Below are 15,657 nucleotides of genomic sequence, written 5' to 3'. Positions count from 1 at the left end.
GACTTAGGCCAAGGAAGACCATATGTTCTTAGAATTAACTAGGTCATTAATGGGACAAATTGGACCTTGTGTCTTGTGGTCCACATGGTTTTGTCATCTTTTATAATTACCTTGGAAGTCTTTCAGATCTTAGGAAACCCTCCTTGCTCTTTCTTTCTTTTTTAATTTCTGTTAGATTGTACCACACAGTCAAATTACTCCCAGACATAATATACCAATGTTATGAGATCAGTGTTACAGTCGTGCTACATTGTATGGTATTAGATTTGGCTGCCTGTAGTACCAGTGAACTGGAAAAGTGCATTGTGCGTTACATCATACTGCATTGCTAACTGTCCCATCACACTGGTTTCATTGTATTATCAAGTTTCACAAATTTATGCAAAGGGACTACTGTGCTCCCATTCTCATTGCCATCCTTCTGTCATGCTTCTAAACACAACATGTCTCTAATCCATAATTGGGATTTCAGTCCAAGTTGCATTCACTGCTGCAGCAGATTCCTTGACCAGGTGGTCAAAAACTTCACTACCAGTAATTTCACTATTTCATTTTGCCCAGTTGAAGATAACAGATTTGTCTTCTCTTCACATCAATAATAGCACTTCAGTGATCATGTCTACAACAGGGTTTTCAGTCTGCATGTATACAACAGGGTTTTCACTTTTGTTGTCACTGAAGTTCTTCATAATTGTTAAAACAATTAGTGAATCACTGAGTTATGATGTATAAGGCATTTGCCATATGTGAGTGCAAATGTAGTGCTTCTATTATGGCCACAAGTTGCATAGTTTGGTGTTTGGTCTTGTTGCTAATTTAAATAAATCAGACTTCTGTAAACTTGGAATGTAGAACATGTTTCTAGCATAGCTGGTGGTTTTTGAACCATCAGCCTATACATTAATTGGTGTGAAATTTGATCTTACAAACTGCATCAAAATTTTATTATCCGAGTGGGTGTTGTTGTCATAAGTCTTGGCAGTTTTTACCATGTTATAGCAAGAAGTTCATAGCACTGGACCCATTGACTGGACAACAGTAATACAGCACAAAGAATAGGCTGAGCACTCATTTGTGCTCAGTTAAATAATGATGTTTCTTCAGTGGCTGACCAGAGTGTGCCAAGAGGCCTCTGTAACATGAAAAACACAAGGCACAGAAAAATGTGTGGTGCAGAAAAACAGCATTGATATAAAAAACGCACTGGTAGTGTCGGGGGGGGGGGGGGGGGGGGACACTGATCTCATACGGCACTCAGATCACAAGTTACAGAAAACACCAATGACAGGGCTGACTTCGATTTCATCATCCGATGACTGCAACTGCTGCAGCATGTGGCAAGCAGGCACCAGTGAGTAGGAGTGGAAGTGATTAGAGGGCAGGTTGGTGTGCCATCCCTCCATTTGTGAGAGGCCATAGGGCAGGACTGGGGATGCGAGGTCAGTGGTCAGTACCAGAGGCATCAGCAGGGGCATTGGAGACAACAGCCTCACAGGACTCAGCAGCAGAGGCGGCAGCAGTTGCTGCGGCATCAGGTGCAGCAGAGCCCCACCATGCATAGCCAGCAGCCAACACCGCAAGCCCAAACAGGTGCACCTGGCAAGAACTGTCACGGAGCTGGTGGCGCCAGTGGAAGCAGCATCGATTGCAGCAGGTGAAGGAGTGTCCATGGTTGGCATCCATGTAGCAGCTCGGTCAGGCTCTTGTCCCCCACTAGAGTGAAATAGTACAAACTCAAAACAGTCTAAAGCAGCTTCAGGGGACCTGCCAGAGACATACTTCCATATCTGAGATTTAAACATCCACAGCATGCATTCAGCCTCACCGTTATATTGAGGATGAAATGGCAGAGCTGTGAGACAACAAACACCACTAGTCTGACAAAAAGATGCAAATTCTTGAGAAACAAACTGGGGCCATTGTCAGTAACCACAATATATGGAAGCCCCTCAATTGCAAAAATCTTAAACAGGGCCAAAATAGCGGCTGCCATATGTGTGGACGGACAACGTGCCACATAGGGAAACTTGGAATAGACACCCACTACAGTGAGCCAATACCGATTTAGGAAGGGCCCAGCAAAATTTACATGTAGACACTTTTATGGGCACTATGACATCAGTCAGGGAGAAAAAGATGACTGCGGGGCTACCTGTTGCTGAACACAGTGAGCACACACGGCGATAAGCCGTGTAATGTTCTCATCTATGCATGGCCAATACACATGCCGGCAGGCCAAATCCTTGGTGCCAGAAGTCCTCCAATGACCGACACACAAAGCTGCAGCACATTACAGCATAAGGAAGTGGGGATCACAACCTGAGGAGCAGTGTCCTGTGTAGCTAACAAAAGAACTCCATTACACAGAAGGGTGGTGCTGGAGAGAGGTAATTATGTAAGGGATCCGGGTGTGGCCTGGGGTTTATTCTGCCAACCATACTGCACAAAAGAGAGGACCAGACTAAGTACAGGATCTGTGGCGATGGCTGATGCTATCATGGTGCTAGTGATGGGAAAACCATCGACCAATTTCTGGTTCTCAATATGTAAATAGAAACAAAGCAACTTGTCCCAATCAAACACCAGGTCTGGCATGATCAGCAGGCAAGATAAATGATCAGTGTTGGCTTGTTCCGCCATCAGCCAGTAATGGATCTGATAATGATAATGGGAGAGGAAGAGAGCCACCACTGCGAACAATGTGCCCCCTGGTCCAGCATGGAAGCTGAAGGGTTGAAAAGAGCAATCAACAGCATGTGATCCATGGAACTTAGAACCATACAAGAAGACATGAAATTTCTTTAGGGTGGACACTATCACTAAAGCCTCTTTTCCAGTCTGAGAATACCAACGCTGAGCAGGAGTTAAAGTCTTAGAAGCATAAGCAATGGGTCATTCAGAGCTGCCTGCATATTTGTGTGCCAACACCATGCCAAGACTGTGCTGAGAGGCAACTGTAGCCAACACAAGATGCTGACACAGCTGAAAAGTGGCAAGGCATGGGGCAGATTGAAGTTTAGATAAGCAAAGTGAATGCTCAGTCACAATCTGGGGACCAGAGAAAAGGCATATTTTTGTGCAAAAGTGTGTGCAGTGGCTGAGCAACACTGGATTTGTCCAGTAAAAGCTTATGGTAGTATACAACTTTACTAGAGATGCCTGTAATTCCTTAATGGAGGTTGGCCAAGGTAAAACTGCAGTTGCGGCAACATTGTGATGCAACAGCTTGACCCCTGTGCAAGAAACCTCAAAACCTAGGTACACAATTGATGGCTAAAAAAATTGAGATCTGGCAAGATTGCACTGAGACCCGCAGTCCAAAAAACAGAAAACAATGATCACTAAAGTGCTCTTCAGTGCAAGAATCCAAAACAATGATATTGTCAAGATAGTTCATGCAACCAATTACAGAAGCTATCAGCTGTTCTAAAAGATGCTAAGAATTACTGGTGCACTAGCAACACCAAAAGGCAAGCATGGATACTGGTATAGGCTGAAAGGTGTATTGGCAACAAAAAGGCGCCTAGTGAACTCATCCAAGGGGAACTGGAGGTGTGTTTCTGACAAATCAATGTTGGAAGAGTAGTGGCTGCCTGAAAATTTTGTGAGCAACTCATTAGAGCAGGGCAAAGGGTATGTATCAATCACAGACTGTACATTAATCATGAAATTGAAGTCGCCCCATAGATGAAGCTTACTTGCCATCAGCTTAATGATGACCAGTGGTGTAGCCTATTCACTGAAAGAAATAGGCTGAATGACGTGGAGCTACATCAAATGGTCTAATTCAGCCTTGACAGATCCATGCAATGTGACAGGTGTCTGTCATGCCTGAAAAAAATGAGGGCAGATGGACTCTTTCCTCCTAATGTGGGCCTGAAAACCAGTAGTACAACCTAGTCCAGGGAAAACAGAAATGAAAATTCAGAGCAGAGGGACTCCAGTTGCTGATACAGAACTTGATCTGACACTAAATTTACCTCATCAGCAATGGAGAAATCTAACGTGTTAAATGCATCTAACCTGAAAAGGTCTCTGGTGTGGGAATGAGCCACAATAAGGAAAGTGAGAGAGCAAAAAACAGATTTGAAAGATACAGGAGTGGAGAACTGACCTAGGATTGGAATCTGCTGTTTATTGTAGCTAACCAACTTCCATGAAACCTGGGTGTAGTAGTGCCTTTAACACATAAGTAAACATCTACAAATAGGGGAAGAGTCCTATTAATCCAGAGGTAATGTGTTTGACATTGATTGATCTGGTTTGAGCTCTTTTGGAAGAGATTTGCCACAGAGGTGCAATCAGTGTCGGTGAATTATGGAGGTTCACACACTTAAGTTAATAGTGAACTTTCAAGGTGTACCACACAGCTTGCCTACAGACCCTCAGCACTTTCTATTGACATATGTTGATTTTTTTCAATACAGATCCATAACAACTTCTTTCACAGTCAGTGGCTAGGCACAATGTAACCCAGTGGAGCATTAGAGCTGTGCGGACATTCAGTCACCACCACAATTGGGTAAAAACCCCTTCAGTTATTTTGATTGCTGCCTTTGACCAATACTACAGATAATTTTTCTGTGAATGTTTCTAAACCATTTCTTGTGAACCACTGTTTGCGTGTGTACATTGCTGTATTCAAATATGCTGTACAACCTTCTAGAGATGTAATCCTCAGAGAGTTTCAGAAAATCAAAATTAAAAATTTGTGTGTACATACATTGTGGAAAAAATTCATGCTATTGGAATGAAGTAATCTAGCATTCCATTGTAGAAAGTTCTCAACAATTTTCACCATTAATTGAAGTAAGACTAATGACCCTGTAGTTTGGTAAACCACTAACAAGTCAGTTAAGAGAATGGCCACTTAGAGAAATTTCGCTATGATCAGTCAAATGTCCAATTGGCATACAGTTTTCAGCAGTGATAAAAGGTACCACACTATTTGCCAGACAATTCATAGTCAGGAATTAATGCCAAAGTTGCTGTAAACTAATGTCAAAAAGTCCAGTCAGTAGCCAAGCTAAATTACAAATCCAAATTAGGGTCATCATAGGCCAATTGTTAATGGCTCATTACTTATGGCTTTATAAAAGAGCGCAAATTGGTCTTAGCATGCCAAGTCAAGCTGCCAGTTATATAGGGTGCTTGTCACCCAGCAGTTCTGCACATTGCAGCTACAGCTGGTGATCGTCTCTGCTGATGTACACTATCCATTAGGCCCCAGTCTGCAGAAATCCTGCATGTGGTCCTTATCGATGGCCACATCTGAGGAGATCAAACTTCTCTTCATTGCTATTGGATGGCGATATAATTGAGGAAATGCTGTAGGGTCTTGTATATTGATTGATGGCATTATTTTCATTTTTTTTTCACCCTGTATTTTTGTATGATATGCAAACTTCTTGGTAACAAACATTACTGTAAGCCAGTCTGCACCAAATTTAGTTTGGTTTCAAATACTCTGATCTGTTCGTCATATTTTGGGCATGCATCTAGTATATCAGCTGATAATCATATAGCTGTCTTCAAGGCAAGCCAGAATTAAAACCAATTGACACAATGTTGTGGAGTAAATGCATCTGCATCAAAGATAAAACAGTTGGCAGCAGGATAGTCATTCATAGATAAAACTTTATGCATCTAAGAATGAAACATAAGAAACTACAAGTCAGAATATCTGTGATACTTATGAATTAGGTGGTTAATTATTTAACTAGATGACATGTGTTGGAAACAGTACACACTTTACAAGAAAGGTACATTGAACACTAGTGACATATCTGCCTTCTACATCCCAACAAATGTGCAGTGGCTGAACATTCCATGGATTACAAGAAAGTCAAGATATTAGCCACAGCCTCATCCTATTGGGATTCAGTGGTCAAGGGAACTGTGGAAATACCATTAGCAGACAACCTGCTCAGCTGATGATCAGTTCCAGCATTCAGAGGAATTATTGTTCCAAGTTTTCACTGTGTGGAATACCAGCATGTGGCATCCATTCTAATAATTAACTATGTAATTCGTAAGCACTATGAATTTTTTGACTTACCACCTGCTGTGTTTTATACTTAGACACAAAGTTTTATCTATGACTGTCACTTTTTTTAATTTTTATTTTTTATTGGGTGTGCGTATTCCATAGATCCGTACATGTGGATGTGGAACGTGTCAATACAATTGTACAAATACAATTAATGCTACAGAATAGTAATATAATACAATGATATAGATATTAAAAAGTGTCACTTTTTCTCATTTACAAGCTGTCATTTAACTAGTATAGCAATTCTCAATATAACATTATAACTATAACATTAACACTATAACATTAACATAATATTGTATCATCCATCTAATAACTAAGAGACTAAATACATCTATTATTAAGGGAGGGCATTACTTCTGGAAAAGAATTCATCTAACGAGTACAGTGGATGGTCAAACAGGTATTTTTTTAACATACCTTTGAACACCATTTCATTTTCTCTTGTACATTTAATATAATTAGGCAATGCATTAAAAGTCTTTATAGCAGCATACTTTACTCCCTTCTGTACAAGTGTTAAATTTTTTAGTTCAACATGTAGATCATCTTTACCTCTAGTATTGTAGTTATGGTATGAACAATTTGTTTCATACTGAGCATAGTCTTTATTAACTACATTCATCAGAGAGTATATGTACTGAAATGTTGTGGTCAGAATACTTAACTGTGTAAAAAGTTTTCTACCTGAGGTTCGTGGAGGAACCCCATACATGATTCTGACTGCCCTCTTCTGAGCAGTTAAGATTTATTTTGAGGCTGGTGAATTACCCCAGAATACTATGCCGTAACTCATTAATGATCGAAAGTACCCAAAGGAAGCTGATTTTAAAATTTTGATGTCACCAAAATGAGTAATGATACTCAGAGCAAAAGTTGCAGATGAAAGCCTTTTTAGAGTAAGGGACACATGCTGTTCCCAGTTGAGCCTACTGTCAATGTGAACCCCCAGGAATTTAGTGGTTTGCACCTGTTCTAGTTCCTGGTTGTCATGAGCAATTACTATATTTTCTAGAGGTTTTTTTTTGTGGAACTGTAAAAAATTAGTTTTCTTTTCATATTAACTGAAAGAGAATTAATTTAAAACCAAGCTGTCATCAGGAAGATATAAACTATAATATAGGAAACACTGTGCCAGGTGACCATGTTCGTGAATGATGCATATTCAGTCAGTTGAAAGAGCAATCTGAATGGAATGCTAGAAGAGCAACTTCTATACTACAGGCATTGCTAGGCAGTTGTTTCCCAGTCTTAATATTCATTCAAAAGTTTCATTAGGAATGGCACAATCTGAGGTGCTGCCTGTTGCTGAACTTTATTGTGGATGTTATCTGGCCTGGTGTTTTTATCGGATTTCAGTTTAGTCAGTGCTAGCATAACTGACTCTTTCATAAATGTGACTGTGAAATTCTCTTCAGTGTCTTCCATATCTGGTGTTGTATATATACTTGAGTGTCTCTGTTAGGGTCATTGTCACAGTATAGATTCTGTAACAAATATTCAGCAATCTCTCCACCTTTGAGTCATTGATCAATCGTTTAGCTTCAGTGTGGATGATATAATGTGTGTTTTGACTAGTTGTGGCAGGAGTTTGTAGATCGTGTTCTAGAGGTTATATTGTATCTGTGCACTTTGGTAATGTTCCCATTTACTTAGCTTAGTCTATAGTAAAATGGAACTGTAATGATTTTCACAGTGTCTGTAACTAATGATCCTGGTTTTTCTTTCCTGTGTCATTTAAGGCTGTGACATAGCCTTATGGGTGTTCTCAACATCTGAAATAGATTGATCAGCTAGGGGTCCACATCTGTGTTACTAAATTGCTTCATTGTTGTAGATATTGGTGCTGAATGAGTCGAACAAATAATTGTGCCCTAAAGCCTATACTATTTACCACTGTATGGAAAAGATATGACCTGATAATATCCTTCAGTTTCTCTCAGTCTGCATTCTAAAAACTGAATTGCGTTTCAGATTTTGTTTTATTACATCTCTAATGGGGGTCTCCATAGGACTACCAAATTTTTTTCTTTGCAGTAAATCTGCCAATTGAGGATGGAGATGTTGATATTCATAATGACCCCACATAGTTGTGTTCAGTTGCCTTACTCTGTTTAAAGATAAGAGCTCCACATCTTCTATCACATCCTGGATCAGCCTACCCCTTTTATTGGTTTGGTTCCCATTTCACACTGCAGATCCTGTATGTATATCTTATCCCATTAACAAGTTAATTCTGCAACCATATAGTGCTATAACATGTATTAAACTCCTGTAGGGCCCTATTTCTTGGGAGTACTGTGTAAATGAAGAAGTTATCAGTGTCCCTGTGCGTTGGGGAACCTTCATCATCACAGTGTATTACATGTCCACATCCATCTCTTCAGTTGCCTTGAAAATCTCTACAGTCTTCAGAGTAATCCTCTTTGCATTAAGTTATAAGACTTTGAGGTTTGAAAAGTTACTGGAATATAGTAAAATTTTGACAAGTGTTCTGGGTAGTAAGTTTATCCTGTCTTCAACCCTTACTATATTTCTTCGTATTTATTGAAGATGCAGGCCCTCTCCCTTCCATGAACATTCTTCTCACAGTAGATAATTTTGTTCCCAAATTCAATTGGTAGATTGTACACAGAGCATCATGTGTTAATCGACTACATTGTTGGGAATGTGATGGTATTCCCTTTGGGATGGCTCAACTATGCCAGAAGACCATTTGACACTGGTGTTGTTTCTCTATTACAATTCACAGTGTATTTTCTAGTAACATATCTGTGAGTTGCAGTGTAGATTATGATGATAATGATGATGATTATGAGGAGGAGGAGGAGGAGGAGGAGGAGGAGGAGGAGGAACTGGTGGTGATGGTTGTGGTTTCTGTTAAGATTGTTAACTTCTGACTTGCCATTCTATCTACATCCATTACCTCCAAAAGACTGCATCCTTTATTCATAACTTCATGTAGCAAAGTCACCAGCGTACATTTCAGCAGGTTTCATCTGCTCATAATTTAAGCAATATACAAATATATCTATGCACTGCTTCCATTGCCAATGATTCAGGCACTTCACCATGATGCGCGAAAGTCTGGCAAATGAGGTTCAGCATCCCATGACGCACATAACATAATCCCCAATTAAGCTATGTTGATTACTTTGGAGAGCTGCCTAGTGTGTGGAGTGGGGAAGTCTAGTCTTCATTGAAGAGAAACTGAGCTAAGAGTATAACACACTCAGAGACGGAAAAAATGTTTTAACGCTTTCCAAGGCTACACTTTCATAAAGTCAGTAATGAAGTAACCTAGATCAGATACCAATTGTCATTAAACATTTCATCAAGAATTTGAAACCATATGTATAGAAAATTTTGCAATCATTGCCCAGCAGGGTGTTAAGTTTCTCTTGAGAAAGGCCTGATCATAGAAATTGACCAGTTGCGTGTACAAATAAAGAAATTTACAACTCAGAGAATAAAGTGTAATTCAAACCAAATACTGGCATTAACATGTAAATGATGGCATTTACTTAAAATACAAAACACCTGCACTTCTGTATGCAAGTGCAGAATGTGAAACTGATAAAACCTATGAATATGCCCAGAAAGGAACAAACAGCAACAAAATACTGTATATTCCAGGTGAGGTGATAAAGAAAAACAAAATATCAAGGACAGCAACAAATCTTGAAGTTCCAGTTCAACGTCACGAGATTATGGTCTTGTCTAGTGGATCAGAGGACGGCAGTCCTGATCATGAAGTTGTTACTGATGTCTGCCTGAGGGAGCCACTGTAAACTCCTCACTTGACTCTGTCAGGAATACATTGATGAAGAAAGAGAAAAGCATAATCCCTAACATGGCTGCTACATTATGCTCAAGGAAGAAATGAAACTGCTGGGAACAGCGTAGCTCATATGCTTGTGTCTGCTCTAAACAGATTTTAAGGATTCTGATTCCCCTGTGTCAAGAGATTAGTATCACTACAGAAAGTCAGTTGCTGTTGCAGTTTATGTACTGAATAAATTGATGAAACATTCCTCTAACTGCTTCAGCCCATTCCTTTTTTGAGTGGAGAACACCAGTGTAGTGGTATTCTACACTCCGGTACAAGTCAGACAAGTGTGCAGCATTCATCCATGATAGAGTTATTGCTGAAACAGGCATTTGAGACTTAGTATATACCAGTAATGAAGTTTACAACCATCCCTCCTCCAGCTATGACTTTGATTCGTGGCATGTGACTAATTTTACCCCTTAAACATGGAAGGACCATAGTTTTCAGAGAAATTATTTTAGTGGTACTGTCATTAGCTATGTAAGAAAGATCTTGAATTATATAATCAGCTGCTGTCTTGTCTGTGTCTTAGAGTCCAGATAACTCCTTAGCCACTTTTAGTGTAGTTTCAGGAGATATTGTTCCAGCATCAGTAACTTAAAACCAGCTGGAGCCAGTTATACAGCAGGATTTCCTGCACAGGCAATTGGTTGTTTCTGAGACTTTGAAGTTTCTGCCATACCACTACTATTAATGTCCTCGGACAGTTCCATATGTGGGACTTGCAGAGACATCTACCTTACATTTTTTTCTGTTCTGCACCCCAGGAACTGGCAGATCATACTGTTGCATGACTACTTATGAATCTCTTTTGAGTGCCTTTTGGAAATTGTGAATATTAGCAGATATTGATGTGTTGCTCAAAGTGTGAAGCAAGTAATCACTTTAACTTCATAGAAGGCTCAGAATTATTTGAGATCAGATGATACTTTGGAAAAGAAATCAGCTAAATATGTTTTTCCTAACTTCGATGATCTCTTTAATAAACGCCATACTTTACCAGTTTGTATACTTACAGATCAATACTGGGGAATTTCCTCACCTGTCCTGTGGTTTTCGCTTATTGTCTCTTTAGGAACTGCCTTCCAGAAACATTTACCATTTGCAGGCTGAGCTTTGCATGATCCTGAAAGCATTGGAGCTGATTGGATGTATTCAAGGGAAGAAATGTCTCATCTATTCCCATTCACTTATCAAGAAAGAGGTTCTTTCATAGATATATTAAACATGGGAAATGATCCAGAAGGTGCAGTATCTCCTAGTCCTGCTACTAAAGCACAGGAGGGGACAGTCAGCTTTGTACTGTTGTACAGATGCATAAGAGAATGCAGCAAATGAAAACACCTATTGTGGTGACACTTGGTACTCTTGTATAGATGCATAAGGGTATGCAGCAATTGAAGGCACCTGTTATGGCGACAAAGTTGAACCATATGCCATTCTTCTGTGAGCTCGTTAATTGGCATGTTGTTGGACCAGGTTCTGCACCAATCAGAGAATGAGTGACTGGAGGTGAGACAGAAGAAGCAATAAGTGGCAAAAGCAACAATCTGACTGAGGCTTTCCTCCCTCCATTCCATAATGTGCAATGAAGCCTCACTTCTCATCACCATATTGGGCGTAGACAAGTTATACATGCCATTTTATTCTTGTGAGTGACTGTGACATATTCATTTCAGAATGCCACAACTTAATGGACATGTTTTATATTCAGAACAGAGGACAAAAGTAAGTGTAAGAAGAAAACCTTAATTCATTTTAGCTGACAAAGAGATGACTGTGTTGTGCATTTTGAAGTTTTACATTTTTTTCTGGGCTCTGTATAAAAGTTTTAAATTATGTTATCAGATATTTTTGACATTTTATGTTCTCAACCATACGTACTGCCATGTATTTAATGATGGTAAAGACCGTGATGTCACCATCATATCAAGTATGTAAAGTGATGAAGTTTGATATCACCTCTAATCAGTGTTGTCAATACTCTGAAACATGCCCCTGAAAATGTGATTTTATAGAATTGTATAACTATTTATTGTGAATAATGTGGTACACTGGTTAAGGTGGTAAACTGGAATCACATTCAGAACCAGTTGGTTTCAAATCGCTGTTTCGCTGCCCTCATTTATATATCTTCTGTAATTTCTGTAAATCACTAAGTAAAATGCTGGGATAGGTATTTTGATATGGACACATCTGTGTCTCTCCTCCCCCTTCCCCAGCCATCCAAATGTTTGTCCAATTTGAGGTTTTGCTGCCATATCTTTCCTCACAATAACTTCACATTTTCCTCACACAGACAAATAAATATAACAGTGTGGTAGTTCAGTGCTGAAAAGTTATTGCTCAATCCATATAAGTGTACAGTACATGAACAAAATTGCCAGATTTATCAAAGATTTGGTGCATATGGAGTTTATATTATTACTAATGTATATCATGTAATAATAATAATAATAATAATAATAATAATAATAATAATAATAATAATAATTTTGGTGAAATCAACAGAGTCAAACACTTTAAGTATCTCGGCGAAGTTATTGAACCAACAGGACTCGAGAAAATAGCACAAAACAACCGAGTACAGAAATTCAAGAAAGCATTCGGACTTGTTCAAAGCATATATAACAAAAAATGCCTGTCAAAAGGAACTAAAATCAGACACTACAACACAGTTATCAAACCTACAGTCACATATGCAAGTGAAACGCTCTCACTGAATATAAAACTAGATTTACAAGATATTAAGAAAATAGAGAGAAAAATTATTAGGAAAATTCTGGGACCACGATACACACAAGATGGATACAGACTGCAGACCATCGAAACAACTGGAAAACTATCAAATATCGAAAGTGACATCAGAAAGAGACGAATGAAATTTTATGGACACCTACACAGATTACCTGGAAACACGTTAACTAAACGTCTATTGGACTATGTGACATCGCTTAAAGCAACAATACCCTGGGTAACTGAAGTTAAGAAGGATTTGACAAAAGCAAAAATTGACATAACAGACGCATCAGACAGGGATACATTCAGAAGAAAAATTGACAAGTGGAAGTTTACTTCAGAGACGGCACCAAAACCATACCAACCAAAGTGGACTGAAGAAAGAAAGAAGGCTTTTGGGGAGAAAATGAAGAAATATTGGCAAAACAAGGAGAACCTAAAGAAATATTGATAAATCACCTGCTTATCGTTCTCCTATGGGGACATTCGCTAATAATAATAATAAATAATAATAATCCATTTGACCATGGCATAGTAGCCCAGAACATTTTATTAAATGTGCTTCTAGCTATGTTTATACCCATTTTTAACTCTCATGAGTCATGCTGTGAATCCCAGTGCCCTTTCTTGTGCAGGTTTAGTTTGTTTGAATGCTTTCTTTCTACACAATAAGTTTTCAAGACGAGATGTCTTATATGGTGGTTGAAGACTAACAGACAATGTAATACTTACAATGTTCTTTTTTAGTCTGAAAATGTTTACCAAGAAATAATTTTGTGAAATATGCTGAATAAACTAATTTCTGCATTTTTAAATTACATGTAGTTGTGCTCTTGTGTACTACAAATATAAATGAAATAAGGCACTTCATTAAGTGTGGTTTGAGGTTTCTTAATTCTGATTGTGGTCTACTTGTAGTCCCCAAAAAACAGAACACTTTCAACTTCTTGCATTTCATTTGTGAGCAGATTGTAGTTGGTGTTGTTTCATGACAAATGGAGAACTACATGTATTGAACCTTGTGAAAACTGCCATTGTTAACGTTGAACCATCTGTTTATATTTTTAGATTTTTCACAGGCTGCTTTTTGCTCAGATGAGTGTTACTGTTTTTTAATTCATGTATTTGTATCATTTGTGAAAAGGACAACATTTTATCTCATGACATTGCAAACGAAAGATAATTAAACTACATTAGAAGCAACAAAGGACCAAAGATAGAACACAGGGGAGGACCAGGTTTTATTGCATGAGAATATTATGGTGCGTACAGTCAAAAATCTTTGCTGAGTTATGAAATAGTCCTAATAGTAATAATTTCTGATTGGTTGATTATAATACATCTTAACAAGATGAATACACTCTGATCAGTTGACAGCCTTTATCAGTATTCATATTCTTTGTCAATGACAATGTTTTTCTATACAAAATGTACATCTCTTCCTATGGCTTTTTTAAAATGCTTATATTAATGAAATTTGGTGATCTCTTACCATTGTTTTGTCCCCTTTTTGTGAACTAGAAAATATTGCCAAGAAGAGAGAATATTGTCAATACTTTAATATATTACAAAGCTTATTTGAACAAAAGAAATAAAAAAACATGTAATATAGTTGACAACACTGACTATTTGTTTTGAAGTTGTAGGATGAAACTGAATTTCATCAAATTTGTCTATGAATACTTTTCTTAAGAGCTTAAGGAACAATTCATGGCTTAGTTAGCTGCTACTGACAAATATGGCACAGAACAAGATGAAATGTACATTTAAAATGAAATATTACTGAATATATATAACTTTATTATTGGTCACAGAGAATTACATACATATTTTGATGTTACACAATGTAGTTCTCAGACTTTAGTGTACAGTCATTCTTGACAAATTTAACAAGAATTTAGTAACATTACTGTACATAATGATATAAAATATTTGTTTCAGGATCCAAAAATTTATGTGGAGATTATACTGGAAGTGTATAAGAAATACAATTATTTGGTTTTGACATCTTTTAAGAATGATGCGGGATTTGCTGCTGCTCTTGACAAAGCTTGCGGAAAATTTATCAATGGAAATTCAGTGACAAAGCTGGCAAATAGTTCATCCAAGTCACCAGAACTACTTGCAAAATTTTGTGATTTAGTGCTGAAAAAAAGCAGCAGAATTCCTGAAGAAGCAGAACTCGAGGATACACTCAATCAAGTTGTACGTAAAATTCAGTTTTATTCATGGAGTGATGCAAGCACACATTTTGCAAATCGAAATTTTGCAATTATTGAAATTAAGCTTAAGTATAATGATTATCTAGAACAAGTCAGTCAGTTATCTGAATTTGGGAATGGATATTATAAGTCCACTCCTCAAGTTGCAAGGCTATTTTTGTCATATGAACAGTGAGAAACCAATAATTTATATTTAGTTTTATCTACAGTAAAAGATAAAAATTACAAGGAGATATCTCAGATGTGCACGTAGCAGTAAAACAATCCCTCCCACCAGTGTGTACCAGCATATACTGCAACTCATTACCCCAGTCCTTCTTACAAGCTTCAATGATTTGCTGGTGCTGTTTTTGCTCCCATGTTTATCTCTGTACTCTGACATGCATTCAGTAGGAATATATGTGTGGGAAAGTGGCTTCTGTATCTCATAGCCGAAGATGGTTCTGGGCAGTATAACTGCTAACTGACTGCTGTTGTCCAGTACTGAAATGACAACTAATCAGCTACATTGTTGCACATATGTCTGCATTTTGCTATGGTGACTGTACTTTTCACAGAATTGGAATACACACTTAATACCTTTCATGCTCAAAATGTGGAAAGCCCAGCACCAATATGATCTCTGTGATCTGATGCAATGAAATTGCACACCTTGCCAGTCTTGCACTCAGCTACATTGCTGACAGCCAGTGCAGTATCTAGTGACATCCCAGTTGAATGAATCACTAAACTGCTCATGAGACTGTGTCAAGCACATACTACCAATGAGCAGTTTTTCTCATGTATATGGTTGTAGTAGCAGTTGTTTGGTT

General features: G+C 38.2%; 1 protein-coding gene across 4 annotated transcripts in view; it reads left to right on the top strand.

Moving 5' to 3' along the window:
• LOC126297745 (cullin-1-like) overlaps positions 1-15,657 on the top strand; it is a 217,096-nt gene that overhangs the window by 159,566 nt on the left and 41,873 nt on the right. For all 4 annotated transcript variants that reach the window (XR_007552574.1, XM_049988905.1, XM_049988906.1 and 1 more), the window contains exon 10: positions 14,565-14,828. Coding sequence is in view for 3 of the 4 variants with exons in the window: in XM_049988905.1 (XP_049844862.1) it covers positions 14,565-14,828 (264 nt within the window). In the remaining variant the exon portion in view is untranslated. The remainder of the gene's footprint in view (positions 1-14,564; positions 14,829-15,657) is intronic.

This window comes from Schistocerca gregaria, chromosome X (genome assembly GCF_023897955.1).
Source record: "Schistocerca gregaria isolate iqSchGreg1 chromosome X, iqSchGreg1.2, whole genome shotgun sequence".
In the NCBI taxonomy this organism is placed as follows: Eukaryota; Metazoa; Arthropoda; class Insecta; order Orthoptera; family Acrididae; genus Schistocerca; species Schistocerca gregaria.
Note: the sequence above shows the minus strand (reverse complement) of the source record. Positions and strands in the feature narration are given on the sequence as shown.